Here is a 22,174-nt window from a genome sequence, read left to right on the forward strand (position 1 = left end):
AACTGACAAAAAAAAAAAGCTTTTTCTTCGCGTTTAAAAGAAAACACAGGAAAATAATCTGCTACTTTTACGCACGGACTTTCAGTATACCCTCCCTGGTAACATATGGCAAGACCCCTTCTTTCCCCTTCTTACCTTTGACAGATTTTAAGAGCATCCTGTCACACACCGACAAAGTGACAGTTAAAGCCTGAAGTGCTGTCAAAATAACAAACTTCACACTCCAGCTCTCGGGGTTCATGATGCTGAAGCGTGGAGGGGGACTAGCCAACTGTCTTTCACTGCAGCGCAACCATCATACAGTTCCAGTCCAACAACAGCTGATGTGCAAGAGCCTCCCCACAAATGAAACGACTTCCTGAAATGTGATCAAGTATATGACCGGTGCTTTAGGAAATCCCAAAGACAGCTGATTCGAGTCCACTCACTTCGTCCCCATTCAAAGATGTCCAAGTGCGAAGCCGCTCGCGCGTAAGTAAAAACTGTGGAGAGCGATGAAAATATTGACAAAGGCACGAGCCGCTGCTGTCTCTCAGTCGCCCCACTGGAATGACATCAATTCCACAGCAATTACTGGCGAGGAGTGTTGTCTTATGAGTAGCGACCATGTGCTTCAATGATGCGCTCCGCGAGGTCCTAAAGCCACCGCCAGGGCACACAAATGGCAACCAGGCTGTCAAGTTAGACGCAAAAAACAAGCAATTTCCGGTCCCATTTTTCAACAAGAAGGCAACAGTTCCATGGAGAATAAATAAATAATTTAGGGCAAAATCGATTCTTTTGATGGAAAAAATTTACTGGATTTATATCCTCAAGTTTCATTTAAAGCCATCCTTTTGAACACAGTGTGTTCCAAAAGCTACAGCAAAAACCTGCATGAATCCAATTTAACCAATTTTGTATGCATTTGTTAAAGCATAAGTCTGGCAAGTGCACAGGCTGAGAGATATTATAAGGTTTTATTTTGAAGTTCTTAATTATCGTGAATCATCGGCCCCCATCTCACCCTAGCATCCTCTTGTGTCACCCCAACCCCCTGCATCTTCTCTGTACTCTTCCTGTTTTCCTCCTACCTGGCAGCTCCAACATCCTTTGCCCAGTTTATCCACAATCCATCCCCCGCACATGTCCAAACCATCTCAGCCATGCTTCTAACTTTGTCTCCAAACCGTTCAACTTGAGGTGTTCCAATACTCATTTTTAGTCTTGTCAGTTCTGGTCACTCCCAACCTATTGGGACTATTATCTTTCTGTCGCAAATCGCCCCTGACACTGGTCCCCACCCACTCCTACCTGCCTGCATTCTCTTCTTCACCTCTCTTGCCCACCGTTCGTTGCTGTAGACGTAGACACCCTTTTATTCTGAAGGTAAACCAGGTTATTTCATTCCTCTTTCCTGGTATTCCTTGATCAACTTTACCCAGGGAGCTTAACAGACCAGCACACACTAAGGCCACATTTGACTATAGCCTCCCTGGGAAGGTGTTATAAGGTAAATCAATTACTTGTTACTCAGCCAGAAAAAAAAAACAGACTCACTCGTGCGCATGCCACAAAAAAGTGGTTTTACTTCATCACATTTACATTTTAAAATGCCAGAAAGCCATCTGATAGACCCAAAGCGCTCTGCTCAATTATGCTTTTCGCGATGTGCACTCTGCAGTGCGCCGCATCGGGTTGTTTAGCATTTCAGGTAGGGCTCCAGCATGCTTCCAGCGTTAAGGCTTAAGGTAAAGTCACTGCGCCGTATCCACTTGTTATCTTAACGCAGTGTGAAAGCATACACCCTCACACAGAAACCTCTCAAAACTCTGCCTCCAAGATGAAACATGGAAATAAATGAATACTGAGGAGCACTCTGCTTGCTTTTTAAGAACCAAGGGGTGCTTGCAGAGCAGGGCTCTCTGTTGGTGCTAGAACAGATGATTAATGAACGTCCTTCCATCTTACCTATGCAACAATGAGAAAACGATTTTGGGAGAAACAAAATGGAAAAGAATTTCACTTCCCAAAGCACATTTACAAAAGTTGAAACACAAAAGTTGTTCAGATATAAAACACATAAATGTAGAATCAAATAAGAGTCAGTTGATGTGTGAATAATTTCATAACGGCTATTTTTATACGCAGACACTCAGTTGCAAGGGTAAAATAAGGTAATCTTTGACTAAGGCCTCATGCATGCGATCAATTATCTTCTTTAAAGAACATCCATGGTACACAAGTGTCCTTCTAGTCTCAAATTATTATCATTGTGCACCATGAATGGTGTTATTAACGCACTCCCACTGTCCAAATACACCCACACATGCAATTGCACAGACATGAAAATAGGTTTATAAAAATAGTAGCAACCATCTGTTTTCTCTACACACCAATGAAAATTACAATGGATGAAACGACTGGACTACGGAGGAGCACAAACCTAAAGACAAATGAGGAAAAATGACAATTGAGAGTAATGAGAAGGTCTTCTGCTCTGTTGTCTGTTGTTCTAAAAATAAATATTGACACATTGCTTTACCCAGAATCATCACGTTGTTGTGCAACACCCCTCGCTCACTGCATATTCATTCTGGATCAAAACACACAAATTTGAATATGCAACAGCGAGGCTTGGTCCATCATGACACAATGACAGAGACAAAGGCTCCATTCAGTTGAACTGTCCATTAACAGGGGGGGGGCTTCCACTGTAACGAGGTCACATTCCTCCATCTGGCATCGAATGGTGGCAGAGCTCACTTCACATTTCTTTCAGCATTGGATGTTAAATGAAGACGACGGATAAAGACTGTCCCGGATTGGACTGTGAAGCATAATGGATGATTTTGTCTTACATTGCTGCTTCACATCACATGGTATCATGTGAAAGTGACTGTCAGAAGACGCCACTGCTACAGTGAGACGCTTGTTCTGCATCCAATTACATGGAGTAGTCTCAAAGCAAAGGCAGCTTGCAATCAAGTGCAAACAAGACAACAAACTGCATAAACAGAAGTTAATCGAAACCATATCGGCGAGGCTGATGTTTGATTAAAACCACAACAGACTGTCCAGACATGATTTCATACTTTCGACCTTCAACAACCTTTATTTGAAATTGCATACCACAAGGGTGGCTAGGACAACCACGTGACAGAGCATAGAAAGGTCATTTAAACAGCAGGCACTGCTGATTTGAAGATGTTTCTAGAATCCGTAAGGACCGTGTCCGAGTGTGTTCACTGCTCGCTTTTCAAGCAGTTTTAAGCAAGCACAGAAAGACATCCTTACCAGATTTGCATAGAAGAGCAAAAGAATGAACAAATATGTAATTGGATTTATCTGTGATAAGGTCACATAGTGAGATATGCTGATTTTGCTTACTACATATTGTTTGATCAGGAAGTGCAATAAATTTGCATTAAGGTTAAATGTCTTTTTTTTAAACTTTGTATGAGAATATATGTTTTTAATCCACATAAGAAGACAGGTTCTAGAAAAATAATAAACTAAACTGACAAAGGGCAAAGTTCACTGTCTCAGTCTTTTATGCCTTTCTCTACATCTTCATCCATGTGTTCAGTTGTTTAGTTGTTGCTCCTTTGAAGAAGTTGATCCAGCAGTTTCTGTAACAAGAAAACACACAAGTGGCTGACGCATATCACAAAATAAAGGCTATATACAGACAACCAATCTGGTCCATACAAAAGTCTCCTAGCATGCTCCTTAATTTTCAGAGGTCATGTGCAGAAACAGGACCGATTCCTGGTACATGGCACCCTCTCACCCAAACTGTTAAGCTTTCCAGCTCCTTTTTCAAGACCCGCTGGATCTTCTGGCATCATAGCCCTTCTTCCCTGCATTATCTGCCACAGCAGCAGTGTAGGAGGAGCAGCTGTGTGTGGGCACCCACTCTGTCTGCAGGCTCGGCTGAATGGTGGCACTGCGCTGTGGATTTCTCTGCCACTAAAGGGCCTTTTGTTTCATGAGGAACACGGGCTCATACACTCAGCACAATGAGACTGTTCACAGTCTCTCTTCATAATGAGAGGCAGGGTGTGGGGTGCAGGGTGAGAAAGAGAGACTACAGTTCCTCTAAATCAAACTCACTTCTATAGAAGGTCAGAATTATTGACTATAAAATGGCAAAAAAGGAATGCTCGCTAGCAATCGCTAAACATGACAAATATGCCTCTGAAGTGCGTTTTTTAAGATCGGGTTTTCTCACGGAACCTTTTGCAGGCGTGCAAGAAAATAGAAAAGTTAGGCAGCATCGCCCTCTAGTGGAAAATAAGTGTAAAGGAAAGTTTAAGTAATCATGCAATGGCGTAAAAAGTCAGTCTATTGTAGGTCTCGCTGTAAACAATCAGAGCAGACATTTAATTATGTAAAGAATTTTTTACATTGCTACATGCTTGAAGCTAGTGCTCTAAAAACTGTATAAAATTGAAAGGTAAACCATTTAAAAGTAGATATTTCTCCCTATAGCTGGATTTTTATTGCAACACTGAATATTTGGTGGATCATGCAATAACTAAAGTGTAATTTTCTACTTCAAAACAAACCAAAACATTGTCCAGACCTCCAAAAGCAAATGACAAACCTTATCAGTAACTGTGGGTCTTTTTATCTGTTATAATTTGATATTAGGGCCCCACAATGTGATATGCCCCCTGATATTTGCATCAAAAAAGTCCTTTAAACTCAGCCTCGTGCGACCCACTCAAATCCATTTTTTTCAGCTAATTATAATGGATTACGTGCCCACTTTACTGCATTATTTTCAACAGCGGCATCGTTCTGAAGAGAGACAAGGGTGCATTATTAACATAGAAACCCTTAAGTGTTTGTCATTACTGCAAAAATGTTTCACTCTTTCCAAGGTTTAATTGAGCTGTAAGGGAAAGGTGTGTTATTACTTGCTCAATTGCCTGTGGGTCATACATGCTATTAATGTTCTGTTCAGTGTCTCGGGCAGATAACTACCAGACAGGAGTTATTTGCTTTATTCTCCATGTTCAATGATTTGATGACGTAAGTTCTACCTAAATATGTGTTTGTAACAACGTCTGGTGCTGATATTTAATGAGATGACAACTAGAATTAGATGGTTTAAACTCATGTTAGGTGGAGTTGTCTCATTAACTGATCATCTTTTATTTGCCTATTGTTGTTATCCACAAACTTTAAAATGTACTGTTTTACAAAAAAGCAGAAAAAAGTAAAGCAAGTTGTTATTTTTTGGTTAAGATGTCAAATTACATTTATTCTCTTGCGTTCCTGAACAGAAATCAAGTCACTTTGATTTTTAAACATTTTTTTTAATTGATAGATTCATTTGTGATTGTTTTGTGAAAAATAGGTAGAGGATTTACCTTTTTGTAAAGCTCAGCTCGATATCTGTTGTTCAAACTGACCTCCCTCCTTTCTTCTTCTTTTTGTCTCTTGAGATCTGCAGGTGTCCTGTACAAAAATAAAAATGGTGTTTTAGATCTGGAATCTGCGGTTCTCAAAAAAAAAAAAAAACCTAAAACATTTATTAGGAACTATATTACTGTGCAAAAGTCTTGAGCCACCCCTTATTTCGTCATTATTTGGTAGCAAAATCGGAAATTTTATTGAAGATTTACACAAACATGTGCCACATTGGCAGCACAATAGCATAGTGGTTAGCACTCTGGGTTTGAATCCAACATCTGTCCAGAACTTTTCTGCGTGGAGTTTAAATGTGTCCCTGTGGGGGGGTCACACTTATATGCGGGTATTCTGGCTTCCCACAGTCCAAATATACAGTTAGTGGGGTAAGGTTAATTGTGATTCTAAACTGGTCAAAGGTGCGAATGGTTGTCTGTTGCTCTGTTTTGACCCTGCCACAGACTGCCAACCTTTACTGCATTAGCAGTGTGTTTAAGATCATTGTCATCCTGAAAATGAAGCTGTTTCTAATGAGACGCTTTACAGATGGTATTGGTTTTTTGGATCAAAATTTAGTGGGATGACATAATTTGACAAGATTCCCAACCTAAAAGCACTGCCTGCCAGCCAGAGCCTCCACAGGCTTTTAGTAACAAAGTGCTTCAAGACACAATTCAAAATTGGTTGGCTAAGTTGGCTCTTATGTGTCGACACTGGTTTATTCCTCGAAGGTATACCTTGAAGCTTCAGTGATTCATAGGTCACTGTTAAGTGGCTCAGCAGAAATATATATACATATATAAATGAAAAAGGGGTGGTGCAAAAACATCTGCTCAGTATTTATGTATATAACTATGTCAGCTTGTTAATTTTTTGTGAGTTTGCCAGGAAAATAAGACAAAGCCTAAGGAAAAAATGCTCAAAATGCAGGAGTGATACAAGCCTAAAAAGTAAAAGCATCTGATAGTGAGCCAAAGTAAAAACATAGATGGCGCTCACAGCTTGGATCTGGGCTGCATGTCTTTCCTAGAAAATGCTCTTTCTCTGTGAGTGAAAAGGTTACCTAGAAACACACACACACAAGGGCAAAGCATTGCAGTCAGTCTTTCTTTTACACAAGTTGGAATAGACAAAACACTTCCTTTTTGTTTGAACATAAAAAATGTCACATTGAATTTGAACATATAAGATTATCTTTTTTTAAAAAGTATGTAACCTTCTCTTTTTGTTTCTTAAGGCACTTTGCACCATCACATTTGCACCTGTCAAATTCTGCAGGGCATTTGTAATTACACCACTGATCATTTTGATTTCTCAGCTGGTATTTTGACATTGGTGCACCTTTCTGTTGTAGCCTGTAGAGGGCAGAGAGAGCCATAAAATCTCTGCTAAGTCTTTAAAACCATTTATTTAACATCTTACTTCAGGTTGCTTTTATTATATTTAGTCAAAGTTTCACCAGGTGTGCCACTTTCTGTTTCCAAAATCTTTAACTACATTCAAAAGAAAAGAAAATGTAATAAAGTGTATCAGGGTGATTTACTTTAGGATATCAGTCTGTTATGTAATCCATAAGATGCATGAAGCTACTTTAACATTTTATCTATGTTATTAAACGTACTTATCCAGGTTTTTCATTTCATAATTTCAATTAAATAATTCCTGAAGAAGCTACTGCAAAATCTTAATGTAATATTTGCTGGTTGTTGTTGATTGTAGTGGATTTGGAAATATTTGTAGATATTATTATTAACTTTAATTAGAAAAGAAATATTTTCACGAATTCAGAAAAACAGCACTGACTGACAAACACCCCTTTGCCCCCCTTTTTTGTCTAAATCTGTATCCGTGTATGATTAGTCGTGTGGCAAAAAGCCACTGCAGCTGCACAGAAACAATGGACAGTACACTGGAGACAAGAAGTGAGGCTGGCTGCTAGTGCATTACCGTTCAGAGAGGTAGACCCAGTGCTGAGAGCTCTCCTCTGCCTGGGTGCCTTCTCCAACTGTGGGCCTACTGAATTTGACAGTTTCCTTCTCTCCTGTGCCTTTCGCTCCAGCTCTCGCACTCTACCTTGGGAACGACTAATGAAGTCTGGTCTAGACCTCTGCAACGCGTCCTGCCAAAACCACAAATACATTGCTCTTCTTGAGAAAACATTTAAGCACAACCCTTGTTTCAAACTCCCCGTGCACCTGAGCATACACGGTGAGGCATGTCGTGGAAAAAAAAACCCTAAAGCCAGTATAAATATGTCATTCTTTTTTGTTGATATTGAATTGTATTACAGTGGTTTCTTTATATTGTTTTTGGAACCTTTATAAGAAAACACTGGCTAGTTTTGCCTTGTGAGTTCTGTAAACCTAAAACAAAAACTCTTAGGAGAGGAAAGTTACTCTGGCTGGTTACACTGTGGCTCTGGACTTTTTATTTAGAAAATGAAATCAATTTCTCAAAATTGTTTTATTAGCACAGAAAATAAACTCACCTGAAGAGAAACAGCTTCAGATGACTGTTCAGCATCTAGACTCAGTGGAACAAATTCAGCATGAGGCCGGTTGAGGCGTCGGCTGTGATTAGGATGCTGCTTTGCACGCTCTCCCTCATCTGTCACTATCAAGACAGAGGAAATCAACTACTTTGGGTTTTCATGTACACATGGCTTAGCTTCACATGCCTGACTGCAATGCACAGTTCCTCAGGAGCCCCCTGGGTCTCCATGACATATTAATTACTGGAATGAACCAGGTTGGCATAGTATGTATAAGTCAAGGAATTTTACCATATTAGTATTGATAAAATTAAGGATGTATAGGTGTGGGGGGAAAATGTTGAACCACCAATAGTTTTACTTTATTGTAATGAAGATAAATGCTTTATACAGTGAGTATTATGAGTATATATATATATAATTAGAGGAAGAGAGAAGTAATAATACCAGAATTTCCCTGGGGTGATGCAGTGGAATCCGTTTCAGAATCGCCACTTGGTTTTTTCTCCTTACTAAGTTGTCTTTGGAGTTTGATATTTGCTATGATCGCAGCCGCATTCAGGGCAGTCACTTCCTCTGGAGACTGTTGGGAGTGGGGATCTGAAATCCAAAAGGGCTTTGATGTAACTGAAGAGTGAGTAAAACATTGACAGTGGCTGTTTCGGAGCTATCATTCCTGTATAATATCCTGCCTCATTTGGTGGTTGACTGTAACAAACGTTGAATTTAAATTATGTTGCCTAGGGCCTTGTAATTAATTGATGACACTCTTAATGAATGTGATTAAAGAATAATTAATAATTTCACACAGAGAAAAGACATCATGAATCAAGAAACACAGTTGCTCAGCAGAAGACTCCCTGATCTTCTTACTTATTCACCTGGATATTCAGATTTTCCAAAAGATAGCTTCAGCTGAGTCTTTTAACAACTGCACACTGTGAAGACTTAACTTGAAATTTTGAGATTTTTGGAAAATACACTTATTTGCTTTTTTACCAAGAATATTTTTTGGATCTAATATAATGCTACAGGCAGAAAGGAATTAGAATCAGTGTGAGGACAAAGCTTTTGGCTCGTATAGATTACTTGTAACAACTTTAGCTTCATTATTCAAAACTTTAGTGGCAATATTTATCTAGTAGTAGTATCCATCTCTCTGTGTGCATACAGCACTGTGTAAAAGTATTGACCCACCAATCATTTCTTTATCTTAAAACTCTGAGAAGCCAGAGTTTTCTTGTAATCTTTTTAAAGTGGCCTTGCACAATAGTTCTTTCAAATGTTTTTCTTTTGACATTGACTGCTCTTCACTCACTTTCAGTCCAGTCCTTGTGGGGTTTTTTTTGCTTTTTTTTTTGTTTGTTAAGTCACTTAAAATTGATCTATTAATCATTCAAGGATTAAAAAATACACATAACTCAATGGATAAACCAGTGTTGTGTCTACACATAACAGACAACTTAGCAAAGAATTAATTTTGAATAGGATCTTTAGGCAATTTGTCACTGGCAGGCAGCCTGTCAAAAACACAGTATTTCTCCTTTGTTTGCTGAAGCTATGAAAAATGACAATGATAACACAGTTTGACTGGCATAAAATATTATTTTTTGCAACAACAAGATATTCCTGAAGTGCTGCTACCCTAAAACGTACTGCATTACTTTTAAGTATGTGTAATTACGTTTTTGAATAACGACTCCTGACACTGATCACAACAAAGAGGGGAAATACTTCAACAAACATGCACAAACATTGGACCCACAGCATGCAATTAATTTGCATGAATGTAATTTATTTATTGCTGCTTAGCAATGGTGGTTACTTGGAGCCAGTGAGATCCCAACGAGAATCGATAAGAAAATTAATAAGGAATCGCATTGATAAGTGATATCAATAATGGAATCAGAATCCCTAAATTCTTATGGATTCCCATCTCTAATCTTGACAGGTAACAGAACAAAATGCGGCCAATATCCAAAGAAGATCTTTGAATGCCCTTCAAGAAGCCTTGCAGAAAACTCTTCCAGAAGACCACTTAAAGAAATGACAAGAAAGCTTGTCTGAGAGAGTTCAGGCTGTGCTGAAGAATAAAAGTAGTCATACGACATATTGGCTTTCAGGCTTGTTACAATTTTACAGACTCTCTTTTTGCCTTACATCCTTTTTTCCATGTATGTTGTCAAAAAGTCACTGCACCTATTTCCTATTTTCTGAGCATATAAAGAAACGGTGATGGCATAAGACTATTGCACAAAACTGTAAATATGACAGAAGGTGAGAAAATGCATGTTAGATCTATTTTAAAGTAAGCAGAAAACTTTTAAGACTTATTTTGGGCACCCAGATGGCCCGATCACAACCTGATTAGCGCAAAGAAACACATACAAATAGAACTGCTGCATTGCAGGGCTTTAACGCCAAACCAGATTCTAACACATTCTAATACCTCATTTTCACCATGTTTAGCAGCTTGTGATTTCCCTTCCTTCCCTGTGCTGCCAGTGAAAAGGGGGCAGGAATAGATTATGCATGCAAAGGCCTGCGTGGGAAAATGAAAAAAAGGTGAAAATGAGAATGCATATCTAGGTGCTGATGGGCACCTTTGCGTCTAGCTGATGTTGCTCGACACAGGCGAAGACATCTTCCGTGAGTGACAATTGGGCTCGTGTCAGCAGATCAAGACGTAATATCATTGCAATCTAATAATGCCTATAAAACATCAAAAGTGAAAGACTGTATCAAACCTAGGCGGGTGTGTAATAACTTCAAGCTAGAACACACAAATGGCACAAAGGAAGTGCATATTTAGACATTGCCATCCTTTGAAAATGGAGATCAGAGACTGAGGGAGTATGTGTGCTGACAAGAAGGCTCCCAAAGTGGGACAGAGAAACCTACCCGGGGCCTTGATGAGAGTCAGACTGGAGGACTCTGCCTGCAAAGTGCTTCTTGGTAGAGGCAATCTTTCTTTTTCACCGGCCTTTGACTTGAGTGTCTCTGCCACAAGCTGACCTGGTCTTTTCACTGCTTTTCCAGGACTGATGAAACTATTGTCCGAGTTCAAAGGGTTGACATCAGTTTCTTTTGGAAGTCCAGCGCTCCATTTCCTGGCAGATGGTTGTGTCAAATTCTCCTTGCTTGTCTCAGTGTGTCCAATCACATTGCCATACCAGCTCAGTGGTCTGTGCAGCCTCCCCGATCGCTGTCCAACAGGCTTTGGAGAAATCTCTGAGGATGTGGGTGCTGCTACACCAGGAGGGTTGTTTAGGAAAAGGCTCAGTGTGGATCTGTGCCGCGAGCCATTTTTCTCTGGATCTGAAGTATATGTATTTGGTGCTGCAGAGTTTGGGATAAAATTCAGATGACGATAAGAAGGTTGTTCATTATTTTGTGAATGATTTTCCTGACTCCATGTGTTGTTGCCCATATATGTTCCCTCACTATAGCTGTGTCTATACTCTGGGTGTTTGGCCCTCAGTCTGCCTGGACTGTAGCTTTCTCTGTGTTCTGTCACTTTGATGATGGTGGCCTTCCTTCTGTGGACCACTGTGTCCAGACCATTGCTTCCCGGTGGTGTCCGTGCTGTGTTTGTGTTTGATACAGGACTTGAAATCACCCTTTTCTCTGTTACTTTGACTATAGTGGCTTTCCGTTGCACTGTTAAATGCCTGGAGTTTGGGTCCATGGGCTGGTGGTCCAAGCTGTTGCGTGGAGAAGGAGACTCACGTGACTGGGAAGAGTGGTTGCTGGTATCAGAGCCAGGTAGACTAGCTGTTCTGCTCACTTTTCTGGAGGAGATGGTGATGGAGGAGAAGCCAGGTTTGTTTTGAGGGATGAAGATTCCCACAGCGGAGTTTGTCTGTATGTCTGAAGGTTGCGGACTATAGCCTGTTGCAGAAGTTGTGCGATTCAGCAGAGGATGCCTGAGGGCCTCTGTGCTGGCTGTTTTCATCAAAAGGGATTTCCTATTAGGGTCTGAGTTGGTCCCTGTGGGGAGCTCAATGGTCTTACTGCCTCCAGGGAAAGCTGACACCCTGTTGGTATTCCAGCCCCTTATCAGAGCTTGCCAGCCGACAGGTCTGTCCCCTTCATTAGCAGGAAAGCTAGGCTTTTCTGGCACCTACAGCGTGTGGACAAATGAGATTTTATGTGATAACATTTTTTAATTATATATGAAAACCCAGTCCTACCCTACTGTTGTTGATGATGTCTTATGGTTAATGATTTGTCATAAATCAACACATTAAAACACGTGCTTCACATTCATCTACATTCAGTCTGTGCTGCTGCTTTTAAGTGGCATATGGAGAAAATGAAACATAACTTGGCATAAAATATTGACAACATGACATCTTTCTAATATTACATTTCAACAACAGGTCAACTGTCTTGTCTTTCTTCAGGGCTTTGCTGTTTGTTCTTTAGTCAGATGACTCTCCCCATGCTTGACACACTAAATGCCCCAGTGGCAATGGAAGCAGCAGCAGGCAAAGCCAGCACACAGCGTGACTTATCCCTCACAGAATAACAATGAGACTCTATCCTCAACAGGTGAAAAGCAAAGATTCTGGTCCTTAGGCTGGAGCATTCTGATGGTGTTTATGGAGCATGGAGAAACACTGATATGTCCCTCTTTTAAATGATAAGACATATCTCCCTCGTTTATCAAAGGTGCATAAACCATAAAGGAGTTTAGCCATTTCAGTTTTCTTTTAAGGAAGTCCACACCACTGCTTTGACCATGATTTTGTGCTGTGTTTGTAAAGACTACCTGTTAAACTGTGTTAACCTTGGTTTCCTTATGACATTACTGTGCCTTCTCTCTTCTGTAGTATGTGCTTTTGTCCTCTGTGTTCTTTCCCTTCCTGTATTTTCTGCAGGTTTAACTGAATCCACAGCTTCATGTTCCTGATTTGTTGTTATGGGCCTAAACAACCTGCTGACTGTTTCTACCTATATTGTTTGTTGTATCTTTGGATTTCATTTTTTTCTTTGCTTCCCCCTCACTCTAACTAGTCACAGCAGATGACACCTTCCCAGAGTCTGGTTTAGCAATAACTTGTGGCTTCAGCAGCCAGAAATTTCTGCTGAAAGGAAGTTTTTATTTCTCCTCACTGTTGGCAAGTGGTTTCTCATAGGGGTTTGTTGTGCCACAGGATTATTATCTACAATGTTGGGGAGTTTTTACCTGATTTGAAGTGACTATAGCGATTGCACTCTATGGCTGAATTTTAAGGAAAAACAAAACAATTTGCCAGAAAGAAAAAGCATCTAGCACAACTTTATAGATCCATAGAACAAAGAGATCACTTCATGACATTCATTCTTAACTTTGTCTTGATCAAGTCAGATACTATTTGTAGACTGCAACCATTTCTCTCTCTCTCTTTCTCTCTCCTTCCACTGTTCCATTTATTTGTCTGTTTTTAAGCTCTAGTTCAATAAATTAGCTTTAGAAATCCTTTAAGGGATTAATTCTATAATCTAGTTTCTCCTGCCATTAGAAAAAAATGTTATTTATGTAAAAATGTTATTTCTCTTATATGTCAGGCCTAGTACAGTCTTGCAAGAGATCTTGCGAGAGATACTTCCTGGTTAAATAAAGGTTAAAAAACAACAACAACAATATCTATCTATCTCTCTCTCTCTCTCTCTCTCTCTCTCTCTCTATATATATATATATATATATATATATATATATATATATATATATATATATATATATATATATATATATATATATACCCACACACACATTGCTGTTTGTATATAGCCAATCCTGGTTAGAAATGGGAGATTCTGGTTTAAGCAAAAGAGCAAATGTGAGCATGATAACAACAACAACAAAACTTCATTATATAAAAAGAAATACCTTGCATCTCCAGCCATAAATGGGCCCAATAATAACAATCATCATCATATCCTTCCTTTGTAAAACTGTCTCCTAACCTATGTGGTACTTTATATTTCAAAACCTGCTATCAGTTACCTGTTTAATAACAGGAGCGCCTTGATCAGGTGTCTGCCACGTCTTCATACCCAGAGCAGTGGCAGCGACGTGACTTCTCTCCACCTCTGCATCTGTGTATGAAGGCAAAACAAATGATCCACTGTCACAGTCTCTGCAACACATACTCTCACGTCCTAACTTGCCCGCACTCTCTCTCTCTTTCTCTGTCTTTGCCACACACAAACATGCAAGTCATCCATTCCTGTGACTGTAGAGCAATGTTGACACTGTCAATAATTGACACTGGCACAGCAAAGTGAATTTAGCACCACCCCAGAGTCACTTGTCTCCTTACCCAGGAGACACAGCAACTTGACTGGTCTGCCTCTCAGCCCTGACTGCCACCCTGACTGCGTTTCCACCTGCTGCTGTTACCATGGTAACATGCTCTCACTTTGGGATAACCCTTGTGCGTGTAATCTGTATTGGGTTTCTTCTTTTTTTTCCGTTTGAGGGAGAAAATGAGAGCGCAGGTGAAAATTGCAGAGCTTTGCAAACAAGACCTAAAGACAAATGTCTTCCGACTTCCTAAAGGACTTTGGCCCTTCTAACGCCTCCTTTCACCTGCTTTAATCGTAACATAGCTTTTTTCTGTCTGTAGAAAGCCCCCACCCCAACACCCTGAAAAGCTTCTCTCATTACCTCTACTAGCTGAGCTCAAATTGCCATTTCCCTGAATCAACAGCTGACCTTAATATCCCAGAGGAAAATAAAGAAGCAAGGCCATATGGCAAATACCCATCTGGAGTTCCCGCCCTCCCAATTTATTCATCATCCTCATGAGTTTTATCGAAAAAGTAAGTGTGAGCAGGGTGAAAATTAACCACCCTGTCCAAACACGAAGGCCCTTGAAGCACACAATCCAATTTTTATTATCATTTGCTCATTAACACCAGACCATTTCAAGTTTGTTAAATGTGACTTTTATGGAGGCAGAGGGCACTAAATGTCTGCAATGAGACCTCAGCTCTGATTAAAACTATTTCTGCTTGTTCTGTTGTCAGCAACAACCAGAAAGAGAGAGAGAAAATAACGAGAAATACATTTTCTAGTTCCGGCGCAACTGAGTTGATTCTTATTGGAATAACTGCGATTTAAAATTCATTTGGTTTCAGGTGTGAAATTGTGTACTTAAATCCACTGGCGGCTGAGCAAAAGTGACTAGCAATAAAACAAATTTGGATGCAGACCTTCATAGAGATAGTTGTTTCCTGTTTCAACTCACTGGTGGTGATTGATGTTGAGTTCAGCCATTGTGTGCACCTGACTATTTATTATTTTGTTCAACTGAACTATATTTACGGATTATTTAATTGAGAGGTAATTATTATTGTTTTCAGAAAACCTTGGGAAAAGCCATGTGTTAAATGCAGTTTTTCTAGAAAAAGTATGTGTTGCACAGAAATTATAACTAAACGGTAAATAACAGCTGGATTGTGAAAAGGCAGTCTAACCTATATCAAAGACTATTTGAAAATGGTTAATAATAAAAAATACAAAATGTCATGCCACCTTAATCGGCACAGCTTAATTAGGCCTTTATAAGATATTAATGAGGTTTACTTATCTTTGAAAATATGCTGTCTATCGAAGTCATGAATGGATTACTTTGATTTCTGAGCCTGAGCCCTGTCAGGATAATCTATGTATAAACAAGAACAAGGCTGAAAGATCAAACCTCAGATCAAATCCAGATGGAGCTAGATGTCATGCTCAAAGATTAACACGGCCACTTTTCCAGTCAGTCAGCATCTCTCAGTCTTATCTTTCTGCCCTTTCGTTTCCATGCCAGCCCCTACCTCTTTTTCATCAGCTTTTCAGGCCTAATAGTGCCCATTTCCTTTGCCTGCAATACTGCCAGAACACCGTGGCACAACAGTCACGATCAGTTGTTCTTGAAATTGACTTTGTTTTAGAAGATGTCGTTTAAAGTGATCATCCAGCCAGTCGGTGTGGAACATTTGAAAAAGGACAGGGGCAACACTGCTGCAAGGAGCTGATTACAGGCAAGTAAACTGTGTGGCAAGTCAGCCCTGAAATAAGCTCTTGTTCTCCTCCTAGCTAACCCAGCCCCTATAGTTACCCTATGACCATATTTATTATGCCATTAATTACGTTTCTTGGTGACAGACAAATAGCCTACTCTTTACATTTTTTAAATCTTTTATTTTATGTATGGTTTTCAGTTATAACACTTGCATAATGTATAGATTTGCATAACTGAATTTTGTTTTACTACACTCAGCTGAAAGCCCATCTGTTATACAAGTGGCAAATTGCATACGTACTCTGTGCCTTAGGTGTTGCTTGATTCTTCTGAAATGTTGGAGTGATGGGTTGTTTCAGTTTCAGCTGGAAAAAGAAAGAGTGTGGCAGAGAAATTACAAAAAACTACTATTACATTAGTAATAACCGTCTTGGACAGTGGTTCTCAAACTTTTTACATCATTCCCCACATGGCACGAAGAAATATTTTCAGCCCCATCTAAACAAAACAATGACAGAAAAGCCTAGCAGCAACTTTATTTAGATAATAAACTCATTCCCAATGAATCCTTCAGTATTTTTTGTTTTAAACCAACAACTTTCATTTCAAACAACTATTTGTAACTTTTGTCATTAGACTGCTTCATTAGTTTGCACCAGTTCTGCAAAAATGGAACAAGTTAAACAGAATGTGAAAATTGCCAACATGGAAAAATAAAGTTCAGTTTTAGTCTTATAAAAAAAGTAATCCAGAAAAGTGTGAACTTGAGATGAAAAATATATAATTTAGTGAGAGTTTAATACTATTCACTCTTAGTGGCTGCAGCGAGCCTGTTTTTGACTGCAGAGCTGTGGCGGGGCGTGGTCTGTGCTGCGGCTGCGGGGAAGCGGACGCACCTGAGCGGCATCCCCAATCACGCCTCGCCGGCTTAAAACAGAATGAACTAGGTCCTGTTGTTGTTGATGTGTGTAGGATGTACCTGAAAAGCTACAATAAAGAAGTGTACTGAAAAGTGCGAACATTGGTCGGGTCTCAAGTGACCCAGTCCTGGGTATCGGCACCACTGTAAATGACATGCATGCATGACAGACCCGACCACATGCACGCACTTTTTAGTACACTTCTTTATTGCAGCTGGCGACTTACACATGCAGCTGCAGCTTTTCAGCGGATCCGCATATTAGTAACATAACTGCCGCAAATTTCTCTGTTCTGCCATAAAAGTGATTCCGATGCTAAACATTAGTTCCGCATGACCTTTCTGCCAGGTAACTTGCCCCCCCACCTTTAAGAACTCTGTGCCCCACCAGTGGGCCGCACCACACACTTTGAGAACCACTGGTCTAGGAGTACAGATTTTTTTTTCGGTCAGTGTTTGATACATTCAAAAGAGTGGGAAAAGGCAAAGCCCCATTTTTGAAGTGTTTTGGCTGCTAGCATCTTAGCTTTTCCAAAAGAGATGTTATGTCAGGTGGATTTTAATCTGTCTGCACTTTGATAGGGTAGTTCAGTTCAGTTTGATTTATATCACAACAGCAGTCCCCTCAAGGTACTTTATATTGTAAGGAAAAGACCCTACAATAGTAGAGAGAAAATCCCTGGTTGGGGGGCAATGGGAGGAAGATGAAAAGAAAGCCAGAGATTAATATTAACTAACAATTTAAGTGAGGTGTCACTAACAAGGAAGACCTGCTCTAAAGCACACCCACCTTTATTGTCCTTCTGGATGCTAATGGTGGCCAAAATGTTCAAAATGTGCATCATGTTATATTTAGTAAGATTTCAAACTAATAAACGACACCATAAGCTCAACGGGAATATATTTACTGGGAAGATGATCAAAAAAACGGTCTGTTTTCCCCATAAACTTCCCAGATTTATTCTCATTAGCAAAAGATTTGCTTCCAGTGGCCATTAGAAAGGATCCATGTTTAAAGCACTTCCAAAGTTGCTTATGTTTTCAGTCAAAGAGGCTATGTCTATTTTTGTATACTGACTAAGACCTGCATGGTAAATACGATGCTATCACAGCAGCCAACTTCTAGCTAACAGGTTTTCTCAGAAAGACTGAAAAGGGAAAAGGTATAGCTAGTCCATGTCTGTCCGACAATATCAGGTTAGCTGATTCCTCTGGTTTTCAGTCTAACTGGCACCAAAGTTAGTCAACCAACAGCCATGAGAGTATCTATTTTCTTAAATAAAGCACATCTCCCTTAAAGTTTTAAGTTTTAACCACAATCATTCAGAGCTTTTTTTTTTTTTTTAGAGTGGAAACAACTGAAAATATAAACAACCTCATTTTGATCAGTCAGGAGTCTAGGAATCTGCTTAATGCATCAGTTCAGTCAGATCTCTACAGCACACCAACTTATCAATTCAAAGCCATATTATCAGATTACTGATGCTCCTATTAAATTATTTCTGTACATTGACTTGCTTCTCTCTTTGGGCACAGAGCACATAGCTCCAAATGAGTCGTAAACCTTTTGAGAATGCACTGAGTTCCTGCAGAGTAAGCTGTTTTCAAAGGATGCCAGAGCGCTGCCTTCTTCCTGGGTAACAGAGACTTGACTACAAATGGCTCTCTGTGGCACTCTGTGTGTTTTACTCTACAGTGCCTGCCACAAAGCAGCGTCACTTTCATGAGCATACACAACACTAACATGCAAAAGTCCCACAATTCAAAATGTTGCCAAAGCCAAATCCAAGCTAAATCTTTGCCAGTGCTTGTTTTAGAATTGTGTTACTCTAACTGGTTTTCCAGAAAGGTGCAGAGTGCAACTGCTCAAATTCTCTGCATTCTTCAGTCCTCACTAATTTAACTGCAGATAAAAGAATTTCATAAAATATTCTATTGCCAAATGTTTTTTTTTTTGTACCAGGTGTTATGTGTCTTACATGGCCGGGAGCATGGTCCAAAAATTGGTTTTGGTTGCAAGTGTCTGCAACCATCATCACTCTTCTTTGGATTGGCAGCCATCCAATTTTGACTGGAGAAAGATAACTAAGTTCGGCTTGTTCCTTTTCTGGAGCCTGCATGATATGGGCTCTCTCCCAGCTTCCTCTGCGCTCCGGAGGTGAAAAAACCCCAGTCTGGAGGGACTCCTGGCTGCCCAGCGAGCTGTCACATAGGCTTGAACTCTCACATGAAGATGAGACCCTGCTGAAAGAGGGAAAACCCGTGTGTCTCCAAGCACGTCCAGTTGGCTCTTTGTTCAGAACAGGCATGGATGTTGTTCGGTCATTGAACCCTCGAGCCTGATTATGAGCTGGGGCTTTAAGTTTGCTCTGCATAGCCTGCAGGTGCTCTAGCCAGCTGTCCAGCTGGCCACCTTCAATGGCGCTCTGGGGCCGCGGTGCACGTGGTGGATGAGAAACAGCGGGCCCTTCTGACATCAAGCTCTCCCAGTAGGACTCATCTCCTGATCTCCTCCAACCTGGAGTCCTCCTTAGGTGGGCAGCTGGCCTACGGAGAGTCATCCCTCTGGAGCTTAGGTTACCACTCACAGCTCTCAAGTTTCAGCTCCTCAACAAAAGCCGTTTACTGTGGAGGTATTAATGAGAAACTCCCGGCTCAAGCCAACTTCTTGACAAGAGTCATCCTAGAAATGCACTGCAAGGAATCACCAGTTACAGTAATGATCAAGGTCATCTTTGTCACAGTTCCTGTTTTGAGAACATATGAGAACAATGTTCAGAATTAGAGTTTCAGATATATTATTTTAGGTTATAAGACTCACAACAGTTATTATCAATTTCATTCCATGATGGTGGTGTTACTCACCAGTCAATGATGTACAGTCCTTTTTCACTTGAATCCAGTTCTTCTCACTCTTTAGTGTTTAGGAAGTAAACACTGCCTTTGTTGATATAAAGTAGGTGCTAGCGGGTACTGTCTCCACCCAAGCAGCAAGTAGCAGTATAAGGGAATGTTTGGAGGACAAAAGAGTTACTGAGCACAAGGGCTCAACATCCAATACACAGAGGAAGATGGGAAGAGACAGAGGGAGAGGCGGGCCGAAAAACAAACACTTGTTGATGTGATGCCTGACGTAACAAGAGCTCCATTTAAACAAAGTTAACATTCATCTTGAAGGGATTAAACCATCTGATTTTAGGTTACAGCAAGCCAAATACAGTATTCAATATTTTAAAAGGCAAACTTCCTGACATTCAAGAGTCCTTTCAAATGATAGAGCATCACTAATGAGCAGATTATCCATGTTAATCCACGACTCACTTACTGCTTTGGCAAATCCTCTTTGTTCATTTCCCCCTGTTTCGTCTCTTCCCTGTGATCTCGTGGTTGGTGGCTGATGATGAGGCATTGCTATCCTCAAGCTTCTATCCAAGCCATGTGACTTTAGCAAGACTGTCTTAAAATGGCCCAGTGTTTCTTGGGTAAGTAACTGTGACCCACATGATCTCACGCAATGCACAAGAGAAGAATATTTACAAGTTGGGAAAACTTGCTGGGAGAAAGATTTTGCTTCAGATTTTATTCAGGGGCATGTTTAATCTTTAAACACAGATCTGCAAAGATGCAACTTCTTCCAACAACAAAAAACAGAAAAAGAAAAGAAAACTGGCACCCGCTTTGACATTTAATGAATTTCACTGTTCTCGGTGGATTACCAGTCCCTACATGGCTTTCAAAACAACTCAGTATCACTGGGTGGAATTACATTTTCCAAATGTATAAAAAAAAGACAAAGATAAGAAAGAGATGTCATGTCTATCATTTGCAATGGCCTGCTTTAAGGGAACGTTTTTAAGCTGAGAAGCCGCATGTAGAATGAAAATGCAATGATTTGAAGCAATTTGCATAATTTTGTCTGCTCAGCCTGGGAGATAACACGAAAACAAATGGAAAAACTCAACTGAGTAAAAGACAGAATTTGACCAGATAGACGAAAGGCAACTTTTTTCATAGGCGAAGAAGTCTGAAAGCGGCAGCCCCCTCTGCTGGCACGACTTTAATATGACAACCTGAAGAGGAGGGAGAAAGCAAAGGGGATGGAGAAAAGTGTTTGTGGGATAGTGAACCGTGGGAGGGTCATCATAAGTTGGGAGACTTGTGCATCTAAGAGTAGGATGCATCAGTTGTGCAGAAAAGATAAATAAAGCTGAGCAGATTCGAGCGTGTGAAGCAGACGCATCACTTCTGTATCATCTGTTTAGCACCCTCAGCTTTAACCTCCTAGGACCTGGCGTCCACATATGGGGACGTCACATTTTGGGTTATTTACACCAAAATACTGAATTTTGCTCTACAAGGGCCTGGTATCCACTTATGAGGACATTATACTGCTACTGTTCTATCACAATTTTAAATGAATATCCTCATATGTGGCTCTTATTTTTTATTAATAACAAAAATAAGGTAAAAATAAATAAATAAATCTGGTAATTCTTTGTTTTTACATTCATCGGGCCCCAATGTGACCAAATATCAAAGACAAATTAAAAATGCATGCAGTGGAAGAGTTCGGGTCTTAGGAGGTTAAGAGGCCACTTCTATTGCTTAATTCGGCGCATTGCTACTCAGAAATCTCACGGTCGCCTTTAGCATTAAGCGCAAACAAGGAAGGAAACCAACGCTGACCGCATGTATTTTAAACCTGCGGTCGAGTCAATCAGATGAATATAGTGTGTGTATTTGTGAACGTGTTTTACCTCAACACCATGCACTCTAAGGTCAAAATAAAAATAAAAAAGTCTCCCAATGCTACAGTCAACTATTAAACGTTAGGACTGCAGCATGTTTAATTTGTGCGTTTATTCTATTATTTTCAGTGACTCTCTAAAGCACATGAAGCACTTATTTAAACCTGACACAAATGGATGTTACTATCACTATTAGTGATATTATTATTAAGTTTAGTCTTCTGTAGTTATCATCGCATTTATTAATTCAGTCCCCTGTTGGTAAAGTTGATTTTCTTATAACATTTGCATATAGTAGTCTTCAGATGGCTTTTTATAATGTTGCATTATACAATTAGCAAATTTTTTATATTAACATAAACGTTGTAGCCACGTAATGTGGATATTGAAACAAAATAACAAAAAATAAATTAACATCAACCTTGAATTATAACTACTTTATGATATAATAATACCTCTACGCCCTTGCAGATTAACCTGCAATCATCTAATCATTCATGCAGCTCAGTAGTCATGTAGCAGCGTCCGTCACAGCACGACCAGCGCCGCGAGTTTCACAGGACGCCTGCAGGGTGAAAAAGTTGTGTTCCCTTCCTCCCCCTTGCGGAGCGTCCTG

At 40.0% G+C, this 22,174-nt stretch overlaps 2 protein-coding genes across 2 annotated transcripts in view; both read right to left on the reverse strand.

Moving 5' to 3' along the window:
• Nucleotides 1-241, reverse strand: part of adam12a (ADAM metallopeptidase domain 12a) — an 87,352-nt gene extending 87,111 nt beyond the window's left edge. The window contains exon 1 of the mRNA XM_085360882.1: nucleotides 136-241. Coding sequence (XP_085217008.1) covers nucleotides 136-241 — 106 coding nt within the window. The remainder of the gene's footprint in view (nucleotides 1-135) is intronic.
• Nucleotides 242-3,572: 3,331 nt separating this feature from the next.
• On the reverse strand, nucleotides 3,573-19,371 carry lg8h10orf90 (linkage group 8 C10orf90 homolog). Its single transcript, XM_085360883.1, has 10 exons — nucleotides 18,790-19,371; nucleotides 16,193-16,256; nucleotides 13,884-13,975; nucleotides 10,793-12,014; nucleotides 8,339-8,491; nucleotides 7,889-8,013; nucleotides 7,348-7,519; nucleotides 6,400-6,463; nucleotides 5,361-5,448; nucleotides 3,573-3,611 (listed from the first exon to the last, which is right to left on the reverse strand). Exons 1-10 carry the CDS (start codon nucleotides 19,369-19,371, stop codon nucleotides 3,573-3,575), a joined length of 2,601 nt encoding a protein of 866 aa, XP_085217009.1.
• Between the last annotated feature and the right edge of the window lie 2,803 nt (nucleotides 19,372-22,174).

The sequence above is a fragment of the Diplotaxodon limnothrissa genome, linkage group LG8 (assembly GCF_057381915.1).
Source record: "Diplotaxodon limnothrissa isolate DT_005_m linkage group LG8, D_limnothrissa_male_GT1.1, whole genome shotgun sequence".
In the NCBI taxonomy this organism is placed as follows: Eukaryota; Metazoa; Chordata; class Actinopteri; order Cichliformes; family Cichlidae; genus Diplotaxodon; species Diplotaxodon limnothrissa.